Source organism: Fulmarus glacialis, unplaced genomic scaffold, assembly GCF_000690835.1.
Source record: "Fulmarus glacialis isolate BGI_N327 unplaced genomic scaffold, ASM69083v1 scaffold3914, whole genome shotgun sequence".
NCBI lineage: Eukaryota > Metazoa > Chordata > Aves > Procellariiformes > Procellariidae > Fulmarus > Fulmarus glacialis.
In genome coordinates, this window is record NW_009208502.1 from 26,837 (window position 1) to 38,200 (window position 11,364).

At 51.2% G+C, this 11,364-nt stretch overlaps 1 protein-coding gene across 1 annotated transcript in view; it reads left to right on the plus strand.

Annotated features, from left to right (window-relative positions):
• HGD (homogentisate 1,2-dioxygenase) overlaps positions 1-11,364 on the plus strand; it is a 25,535-nt gene that overhangs the window by 3,546 nt on the left and 10,625 nt on the right. The window contains exons 2-6 of the mRNA XM_009576493.1: positions 2,193-2,264; positions 4,826-4,914; positions 6,626-6,731; positions 10,677-10,736; positions 11,213-11,304. Of these exons, the coding sequence (XP_009574788.1) occupies positions 2,193-2,264; positions 4,826-4,914; positions 6,626-6,731; positions 10,677-10,736; positions 11,213-11,304 (419 nt within the window). The remainder of the gene's footprint in view (positions 1-2,192; positions 2,265-4,825; positions 4,915-6,625; positions 6,732-10,676; positions 10,737-11,212; positions 11,305-11,364) is intronic.

An 11,364-nucleotide genomic window follows, 5' to 3' on the forward strand; every position in this document is an offset into this window, starting at 1 on the left:
CAAAGTCTCGTTGCCCCCTCCCCTCCCCGCCCCAGCAGCGTGGCAGGGGGCTGCCGGGGAGCACGCACTGGTTACCAAATACGCAAACCCACCAAAGAACCACAGACTGTCCCCTCCCAGCCCTCCAGGAGCCTTAAGTCGAGCATTTTGCAGGTGATGCTCATCAAAGCAGCCTGCACGTTGCATTAACCCTCTCCTTGCCGAGCCTAACGGCAGAGCCTGCCGGGCCTCGCTGGCTATGCCTCCAGAAAATCAGCATGCCCCGCTCCTCCTCCTCTTCCCCCTTTCCTCCCCTTTTCATCAAGGCTGCCCCACAGGCAAATGCTCCCACCGCCTTTACGTTGCTGGTAGAGAAGGATGCAGTGCAGAGGTCTCAGTTAATTCTGGAACTGCTGCAGTCCCATCAGATATTGCTGCATTTCCGTTGAAAAGAGGGGAGGGGAAAAAAAAAAAAAGAAAAAAAAAGAAAGAAATGCTCCAGTACAATACATTTGCCAAGACTGCTTAGGTGACCTGCTGCTTTGCATATCAATATGCTTCTTGCAGAACCCAGTGGCGAGCAAAGTCCTAGTGATGTACGTTCGTTTGTAAGAAGGAGAGAAATATCCTCCCTGAACCGATGGAAACCGAGATGATTTCAGGTTCAGGCTAAGCAGGGCTTCCAGCCAGCCTGGCTCTCCCTGGCAATGGACTTTTCCTACAGGTCACTGCAAGGTGCCTGAGGAAAGCACACGGTTTCTCAGGAGGTTTCAGGTTTGCTCTCTGAGTGTCTGCTGTACTGGGAAAATTCTAATGGGGGGGCTGCAAATTGCACAAGGCTGAGAACCCCTGGGGGAAATAATCCAGGCAATATAATAATATAATAAACCAGGTATAAGGGCTTTGTCACTCCACCTTCGTGTCAGACCTCTGCCTCCCGGGGTGTTGCATCGTACCGAGGGAGGGTGCCTGCCGCTTGCCGGGGTTTCTCAGCACTGGAGCCCCCAGGCAGCTGCTGGGGCACAGCAGCACTGCAGTGCTGCAGCCACCCCGTCGCAGCAAGCATGCATGTGTCAGTCAAGTGTTGGGACCCTGGGCTTTGCCATCCCAGCGCCGCTGTGTGAAGGCAGATGAGTAGCCCGGCTATTCTTGCAGCTGATAGAGGGGAGCATTAATATTTAACTCTCTCCCCAGGCCACAGAGCTGAACCATTGATCGCTGCCAAAACACCTCTGCGTTCACGCAGAGTTCAACAGAGTTGCTTCATGCCTTTCTATAGCATCTGAAGAGACTGTATTTACATTTCCATCAGTGCGAAGCTAAGGGCTCTGTTATACCTGCTTCCCTTGTGTGTCTGAGGTTTACTGTGGGGCTTTTCTCAGTGCCACAAAGCCGGGAGCCGCATCCTCTGGGGTCCTGTGGCTTCTAGCCACGCTCAGACTGCAGCAGCTGTAGGCAGGGCAGGCATAGGAGGGCATGCAGGTCTGTTCAGTCCATGGGTCTCTCGGGTATACATCGCCCTGGAAAACCAGATTATCGCCTGGTAGTGACTTAATTCTTACTTACTACCATGGTGGACAGTTCACACCCAACTGGGTGATACTCATTTAGGGCAAATCAGTGAAACAGTCCCAGCAGAGTTTCCTTTCCTCCCTCATCCCAGCTATGTCCTGACCTTTTTCTTGATGGTCACGGGGATGTCTTGCAAAAACTCGACAACCAAATGACTCCCAGTTTCAATCCCTGAGCATCCGAGGGCCATGACTCAGTGCACGAATTTACAAGGCAGTCTGCAGATGTTGGAACATCCACTATTCAAGCGAAGTCAGGTTTAGCTTGGATGGTGCTAGCACACCTCCGAAATGTTGATGCATAGTTCTTCTCCTTATACATCACCCCGTTGTTCTCGAGTCTGACTGTATATACAATATTTGGCATATTTCTCAAGTGTCTTCGTGGTGCAGAATGTGGTCAAAATGTACATGCAGATTTAGCAGAAAAGCAAATCCTGTCTGTCCCTCCCAGTCCACCATGCAGTTAGCTAAAGAAGCAAACCCAGGAGGTCCATGGCAATATGCAAGTAAATCACTTGGGAAAGTCTTAATGCACACAAAGAGCCTGGAAAAAAGCAAGAGGAAGCGATGGATGGGTTGTTTGGAGAGGTTTTGCTTGTGTTTTCAAAATGCTGATGAGTTGTGTGGTTTCTTTTACAGTACATGTCGGGATTTGGAAATGAACATGTTTCTGAGGATCCACGCTGCCCAGGAGCTTTACCGGAGGGACAGGTACTGAGTTTTTTAAAGTGCTTTACTAAAATGACATGGAATAGGGTGAATATCTGTTCCCTGGGCTTCTTTTCATCTTAACATGTTTCCTTTCTCTCTGCCACCACAAAAGTCTCCAGGAGCGTTCTTTATGCAGGACTGGAATAATAAGATGCTGGCAAAGATCAGAATTAAAGATTTCCATTCATGCTTTCTATTTTTAAGTTACTTGTGAGCTTCCAGGTTTCACCTTGGGGGTTAAGACTTGCCTGAATTACCTCTCAACAGCAGGTTTTTTTTCTGAAAGCAGTTTGCAGTAAAAGTGGCTCGGCCACACTGAGAAGGAAGCTATCGACTCTGGAATAAACCAGAGCAGAAGTTTGAAGCTTGGCAGAGAGATAGTGCTCAGGCAGGAGAGGTGGCTTTCAGGATTTCTGTAGGAATTGGGTTCAGTGAAGCCTTTGACAGGAGAACAGCTTCTTTGAAGGGAGGGGACATGAATGTCTGTGGTAATAAACCAACAGATTCATTCTTAAAAGTAAGTAACTTCTGAATATGTTAGATTAAAATAAATTATGTTGGATCATTCTGTTTTAAAGAAAGGAATCATGACCCATGTGATGCTAGCCGCTCGGTCCACAGAGGCAAGAATGAAACCCTGAAGAATTAAAGCTCTCTCATCTTCTTTGCGCTGGTCTCCTTTACACCAGCACGCGTTTTGAGGCTGACCGTGCCCTCCCTTGGATGCCCTGTAAATCCCTTGGACACCCTGTAAATCCCTTGGAGTTGGATGGCAGCATTTTATGCTCAGTCAGTGGCATCCCTTGGTGCAAGTCAGCTCCTCTTCATCCTCTGTGCAAAGAGGCCAGCAGAATTAAGGTCAAATAGGGAACTCCACCCTTTGCTTTTCCTGAGTTTTCTGAATCTCCCCAGTTCTGATGTTTTACACATCGTGTGCCAGTGTGGATAGTAACACACAACACTAGGACATGTTAAATGCGTATCTATGTCCCCCAGGTCTGCATTGCAGCCTATGGTGTGCCCAAAAGAAAGAAGAACTGCTGTGCTGGATCAGACTGATGGCTCAGCTGGTGCAATGTCTTCTTTCTGAGACGGACTATAGCAGATGGGTGGAGAAAAGATGTAAGAAAGAGGCACCTGAGAACTGGGAGATCGATAGCAGTGGCTGCTGGTCTGAACAAGCGGTGCTCCAGCATTGAGCTGTGCTGGGTGTGCTCCTCGTGATTTCCCAGAGCAGCACCACTTTCCAGGCGAGAAGACCCCTCCAGCTCCTGGTTGAGGTACCCTCATCTGGACAGAGTCTGGACTCGGTGTCAAAAGAGTTAATAGAAAAATCTGAAAAGGAGTTAGACAAAAAAATCTCCAGCCTCGGGGGTGGATCCTTTCTCCTCTGCAGTATTTATACAACTGGCATCTGCAGTAGTGCTGGCTAAGATAAAAATGACAAGGGCTATTGATCCCCCTGCTTCACTGCATACCCATACTGACAAGACAGAGTTTGAGGGCTGGAAGCTACGTGCATTGTGAGAGCTTTACCTCTTCCTTCTGCCCACCTGTCAGGGCAGTGTTTGATACTGTATGGATGGCTGATCCGCTCAGCCGCAGCAGGATGACAGGATGCTAAACTAGACCTTGCAGGTGGGAGATGGGATAGCAAATGGTGTATGACTGTCCCACTGGGGTATTTCCTGCAGTTCTTGGACGCCTTTGCTTCTTGCTGATCTCAAACAAATAGATGCTGGCCTACTTAGATCAAAATGTTTCGTTTCTGTTCTCTGAAAGGGAGGACTCTCTCCTTCAGTTATGAACTCACAAGGGCTGCTAAACCTGTGCTAGTCATAGTCGTGGCTCTGCAAAGGGGGAAAGTCCCCCCTTTGTACTCCAAAGGAGGACTGTCACTGTCCAGAGGCCCTGCAGAGAAGCAAAGGCTCCCACACAGGTCACTCCCACTCTCGGGCAGCAAACATCACTGGCAGGGGGAAGCAGCATGCCACCGAAATGCCTGCTCTGGGCATCCCTGCCCTGGGCAGAGGGCAGGAGGAGAAGGGGGCATTTAGCGCGTAGGAGGAAAGAAGCAAAGGTGCAGCTGCTGCGAGTCTTTATCAGCCCTCTGGAAAGCCAGACAGACATGAGGCTCTGGAGCTGCCCCTCTGAACACTTGGTCTCAACAAGATTTGTGCATAATAACGGTCTGCTTTGCAGTCTGTAAGCATTGGGAATAATCCCCTTTTCTCCGACGCTCCTTCCACCTAAGCACTGCCCCATACAGATTGCTCTAGCAGCGGGCGTCTTGCCTCAATGGCGGTGCCGACTCCTTAGGGCACTTCTGTAGCTTCTTCCATGTGGGAGTGGGTTTTGGAGTCTGGCTGGTACCCGCGGGCATCCAGCCTCATGGGAGCAAGAAGATATGACCACCAGGGCTGATGCAGGGACTCAGGAGCACAGTCCACCCCCTGGCATCAGGGCACCGGGCACCCGCCGCAGTGCTCTGCTGGGGGCTCCAGAGCTAAATCCCATGCCGCTGCTTCTCACTCCTTATTTTTCCTTCTCCTCCCATTCAGAATAACCCACAAGTCTGCCCGTACGGCCTGTACGCTGAACAGCTCTCGGGCTCTGCCTTCACCTGTCCCCGGCCCACGAATAAGAGAAGGTACCGTGACACCCGGCAGCGGGGGGGTGACGTGGGGCGCTTGGGGCGAGCAATGGGGAGCAATGGAGAGGCTGTCTGTGTGCCACCAGTGCCTTCTGTGAGCCCGGGCGGGTGAAAAACCTCCACCGTGTGCTGGGAGAGGGGCCAGGGCAGAAAACCACGGGAGAGGGAAAGGAAAGGCTTTGGTGGTGCGAGCGGGTTTGCGAAAATGCTAAGAAAGGGGGTGTAGGGATGGGGAAGAAAACGGTTTTCTGAGCGAGGAGAGGAAGGGGAGGGGATGTTCGTGGGGGCCACGGCGGTCCCGGGGGGGCTGGTGCGAAACACCCTCGGGGGCTCAGCCCTGATGCTATTGTGAAAACATCGCTGCTGCGACTGGCATGGGTAAGCACCTGATGGACAGTGTCAAAACCAAGCCTCCTAAGGGATGCTCCTGCACACCGGCCAGGGCCGGTGAGGCGCTAACTCAGGCTGTACCCCTTTTGGGGCTGGCCAGGGGCTCAGACCAGCGCCAGGCACCCAGCATCCTGCTTACTACCCGTGTTCCCAACAGTGCTGGGGACAGCTTGTTCCAGTCGGCAGCAAACGTCCCGGAGCCCTGTCCCGGTCATCGTGCTCCAGCCATGACCAGATTGCAGAAGATAGGTTTCTCATTTTGCTTCTCCCACGGCGGCTTTTCTGTCCCTTCTGTTGTTCGTTCAAATGAAAGGCAAATGCATCATCTGAGCTGCCTAGCAGAGCTCTGCTCTCTCGGCTGGTGCCAGCTCGCGGTGTGCGTGGGAAAGGGATGAATCATTGTTTGCCGCACGAAGATGTCCTTGATGGAAATTTTCCAGCTCTCAAGGGAGAGCTCCCTCCTCCCCTTTCCCACCCACCCAAACTGCAACTACCGCTGTTAACACATCAAAGGCATTGGCAGCCCTCCCCAGCTCAGGCTTTCCTGATTACCTCTGCTCTCCCGCCTGATTAAAAGCCCAGCTTCGGGCTTGGCCATGCCTGTGCACGGCATGCGGATGCCGGCCGCGGCCGCCAGAGCGGTGGGGGTGGCAGGGGCTGCAGCCATGGACACGGCAGGCAGCAAGGAAGGAGAGTGACGGTCCCAGGCAGTGATGGAGGCACGGGGGACCTCCTACAGCAGTAGGAAGCGTCATCCCACATAAAACTCTGGTCTTCGCTGCATGGACTCGCTGGTGGTCCTACGGGCATGGCCAGCCAGGCATGGGACGCTACTTTCAGTAATCCATCCAAATTCAGATACTGGCTGTGACCTTCTGTCTCTTGAAAGCTCCTCTGTACTTTCAGTTAGACACCGTGCTCATCCCTGTCTTGTCTGAGCTGCTTTGTAGCTGTGTTTAAATAAGTTTTTTTCCACGTCAGAGATTGCTGTATTTCAGCCACAGATAAAGCTGTATCTTTATTTCTTGTATACATATATATATCTGTGTGTGAATGTAAACACACGTAATTATATGTAAATGCATATATACATTTACCTACATATAACCACATATATTTATATTTAGAGCCTATAATAAAAAGCCATGTCTCTGGAAGTCTCTGGCTATGAGCTAGTGTTTGATATTTAATACATCTTCTGGTCCAGTTGCCACCAATAGAAATATTATTCACGCCTTTAGGAGCTCAATCAGCTGGCAGCCACCCAGAGGATTTAACCTCTTCCCCAGGCTAATCCAAGTTTTTTCCTTTTTTGTAGCTGGCTGTATCGGATCCTACCTTCAGTCTGCCACAAACCCTTCAAACCTCTTGAGGAGGGCCACTTGACACACAACTGGGATGAAGTTGAGCCTGACCCCAACCAGGTAACCGTGCTGGAAAGAGCCAGCCCTGGTCCTGCTGGGAGGACAGTCAAATATTAAGCTAACCAGGGGTGCAAAGGCGCTGAGCCGCAAGAGGTCTGAGGAGAGCCGTAGGGAGCTGGTGTTCTGGCCAACACGGGAGCTGGGTCCTGACTGCCACCCGTTGTTCCTCACCTATGGGTCATCCAAGGAAGGGCAGCCCTCGATGCAATGCTTGCTGCTTCCCACCTCGATGGATGCTTGTGCTGCTTCCCAGCATGGCTGCAGTATCACAGGGTTTGGTTTGTGCTATCCAGCATCTCCCTTGAGGGCTCCTGTTGGCCACCTCTCAGGCTGCTCTCTCTTCCTCTTCAGTGTCCCCCATCAAAGGCTCATCATGCCCCAGCCCAGCAGGCAGAGCAGCAGCGTGTCTCTCCCATCCATCCCCTCCTTCCCTGTGCTTTCGGAGAGGCTGCTGGCTGCTAGCCTGTTTCTCTGCAGCCCTCGTGGGAAATCAAGCTTTGTTCTGGAGTGTCACGCAGAGACACGGCATTTGTCTTCCTCTGTTACGGCCTTGCCATCATCTTTAATCATGACTTCTTCCCTGCCAGCCCCAGAACATTTGGCTTTGCTAATCTGACTGTCTCCTCCTGCCGTTCTCCTCTCAACATCATCTCATGGTCATCGGTTCTTACTCCTCTCAGGTTTTGCCCTTTGATGCATCATCATTAGCTAATTTCCAGCCTCCCGGCAGCCTCACCTTTTGTCTAGATACTTTCCCAGTTCTGCTGGAATATGTTTTCCAGCCACTGACCAAGGAGCGGTGACAGGCTCATATTTAGGTTCCTTTGGTGCTCCTTCCAAGATGAAGCTCCAATGACTTCTGTTACCACCTCATCCATCCCTGATGCCCTTTCGTAGCCCGCATCTGCCATTACAGTTATTTATGATTATGGTAGTTCCAAGATGCCCGGCTCTCAAGCACCTCAAGCCATTTACGTGTAGTACATCTTTTACCTAAGGGAACAGCAATGAAACTCCTGCCCACTCTCCCTCTCACAGCTTTCAATGGCAATCATCAAACTCAGAGGGGTTATTTCCCAGCAGTAAGTGGGAGCCATCTTCCTGCTCTCCTTCTCATCCTCTCTGAAGCCGAGCCAGAGACCAGGTTCAGTTTGTTGGACAAGACCAACCCCTCCCTGCAGTGCTTTGTGTTTAGCCCAGCTCACTTAAGGAGCTTTCCTGATCATCGTCCATCTAAAAGGATGGCCATATGGAGGTACCTTATGCAAAGCCCATTGAAGTCAATGGGAAAAAAATCCCTTAATGTTGCCCAAAGACAATGGCAGAATTATAAAAGGCACAGGGGAAAAAATAGAAAAGGGGACAAAGATGATGAAAAAATATGGGGTGATGTGTGCAAGAAATGCTGAAACAGAAGAAAGTTCTCCAGCCTGGAACAGAGTTGACCAAGGGAAGCTATGATTGAGAGGCAGGGAGAAAATGAATACCAATAACGAATGTCATGTTAAAAAAAAAAAAAAGCATAAACTGTGAAACTTCTTGCCAGAGGATGCAGGTGGGTTCAAAAAGTGATTGGACAAACCTTGGAGAGAGAAAACCTATAAAGTAATAGTAAGCACAGAGGTGCCCTACCTCAGGAGGCTCACGGATCATACAGCAGGGGAACAACACTAAAAGCTTCCCCATTTTAAACACCCGGTGCTGGCTGGCGCTGGCTGTCTTGGACTTCTCTTCTGGCTCAGGGTGCTCGTTCTTCTCTTCTTGCATCAGTGAAACCCAAACACAGCAGAGTCGCGCTGGACAAACGGCACGCAGAGCTGGGCAGTGGCTTAGCAGTTTGCAAGTGTTTCTGAGGAGAGGGGCCAGACACCATTTCCAGTTGTGACCAACGGGCTGGATGACATTTCCCACTCTCCTCGTCCCACAGGAATGACAACTGTGGAGGTGTCCACAGGGACCAAAGTGAAAATGATGCTGTGATGTAGGAACTGCGCTATACTTATTATTTCATCTGTAGACTTACTGTCCTCTTCCATATTCCTCAGACAAAAAACTTGCTTCCCTTTAGACCATCTTTATACCTGACATTATTTATCTTCGTTTCCCCATTCTCCCTCTCCCTCTCTCTCTCTGTCCTGTCTTCTGGGTCTTCTCTCTTTGTCCCTCCGCGTGTCCTTTCTGTCAGTGATTCCCAATGGGTTATGTTGACGGTTCTCAGTTCCCAACCCTGAAGGCTTAAAAAAATCATTAGAGGAACAGTTCACGTTGAGATGCCACCGCTGGCCTTCACAGCTGCTGTGCCAATGAAATGAACAGGAGCTGGGGAAGGTCCCACTGCTGGGGGTGGCAGCAGGCTCAGGAGCACCTTCTGAATGTGCTTTGCGTTGACTCTGGTTCATGTCTGGAAGGCTGCCTCAGAAACCAAAGGAAAACAGGCTTTAAAGAAGTCCGAAGGCAAAACCTGAGGTTCACCACTATCTTACTGGCTCATCTGTGAGGTGTTGATACCTCGCAAGGATCACATCTGATCCGCTGGCGGGTGTGTTTGGTACCTCCATCCAGAACATGTGTCTTCTCCAACACCCTCTTCCCCTCCGCCCAGCACTCCAGCAGTGTGACCCTGAGCAGGCACCGGCACGGAGCCGCCCGGGTCTCCCGGGAAGGAAAATGTGGCTCTGCCTGGCAGCGGATGGGATGGGGGGGGGAAGGGACGAGGGATGAATCCAACCCAGACAACCCAGGGCTGCCGTGAGGCTGTGGCGGTGGGATGCCCTTCGGAAGCAGATGGCTTCGGAAGGCAGAGCGGAGGGGACCAAGCTGCGGGGCCAGGCCTGGGGTGCAGCTGATTAATTAGTGATGAGCCCCTGCTTCGCTCAGCTTTACTCGCAGGTGCACTTGCTCGGCGCAGTTGCCTCTTTCCTGCTGCGGCCAGCTCTCCAGGAGAACCTGACAGGTCGCCTGGACACCCACATTTTGATTTGGGTTTGGAAAGTTTCCATGAGGCTTGGGGGAATTTAATATCTTTGTATCCCTTTCAAATTTAGCTGAAATTTCACATAGTTCAAAATTTTTGTGAGCGGCAGGCACAGACACAGAGTCCCATAAGCTTTGTTTTCTCAGGGCACCAGCCTAAAAACATGTCAAGAACTGCCAGGTCAGGTAGCTAAAAGCAAGAAAATGTTCTTGTGGATGCCCAGAGTCACAGCCACTTTCATCTGTGGTCAAGTATATTGATGCAGGGGATATATCTGGCAGCTGGCCATGTCAACATCCTCCTAATTTTGGGTGTTTGGGTTGGTCTGCACTGAACCCTCCCCAGTGAGGGGCTCTCAGCTGCAGCACCTTGTCCCCAAGAGATGCAAAGACCCTTAATATGATTTTAGTGGTAATAAATACTTCGGACTCCTCTGGCACCTTCTGCCTGAGGATCTCGACAGCCTTTGCAAATAGTAATTAGTGCTGCTCACAGCTCCCACTCACGCAGGTAGAGATATTTCTGCTTCGGATGTGGGGAAAATGAGATGGAGCAAACAGGAGTGTTATGCTCGGGTCACGGAGGGAGTGAATCATCCAGTGCGGAGTGGAACACAGGACCATGACAATTTAGCTGTGGAAAGCCGGCTCATCTGAAATTCTTTGCTCTCAAAAATGTTAGTAATAGAGGAAGAGACAGCTTTTAAATGGGATTCTTTTTTTTAACCTTGGCACTACACAGGCCTGGCAATTATTTTACAAAATAATGATTAAAAAGGGAAAAAAGCTCCATAAATAAAAAAAACCCCTGTATACCAAATAAAGGAAGGCAAAGAGGAAAGAGAAAGCTACCTCAGCTAGCAGAGGGCAGGGAAGCAGGGAGGGGACGGGGGTCTGCTTTCCTTTGAATTGCCACCATTTGCATTATAACCACTGGCATCGCTATCTTGCTTTTTGTTTCCCACAATCTAGCTGCGATGGAAACCTTTCGAGATCCCGAAAGCCCCTCAGAATAAACTGGACTTTGTGAGCGTAAGTTGGGGGACCAGGGCATCCGAGCATCCTCCATCTCTGCTCCCCCTTGAGCCCCCGTAGCAGGGCACACGGGACGCTCAGCGTTGGGCTAACAGCAGTGATTTTGACACCTCTGGGCTTGCAGAGCATCTGTGGGAGGGGAGAGGATCCCAGATTTCAACCACCTGACAGTAGACTTGATTTTCTTCATTGCCTTTCAAGGAACTCTTCAAAAAAGCCCCAACCCCCAGCTCTCCCCAGCGCCTGGGCTGGAAAACACCAGCTTACCTGGATTGCTAAGAAACCCTTGAGATATTAAAGTAAAGCCAACGTGTTTGGCCAAAGGCCATACGTGGACAGGCTGGTAGCGGTGTGGGAAGCGGTATGGGGAGAGGGGGTGAGCCCCAGCAAGGGGGTGGGATGAGGGGAGGAGAGGGGGCTGGCCCCTGCCCGCTGCCTGCCGCTCACTCCCGGTGCTTTGGGTTCGCCCGTAGGGACTGCACACCTTGTGCGGCGCCGGTGAGCCCAGAGGACGCAACGGCATCGCCGTCCATATTTTCGCCTGCAACACCTCCATGCTCGACAGGTCAGTGACTGCTACGCTGGAGGCTCGGGCTGCCCCGGGCTGGCTGCCTGCCTGTGTATG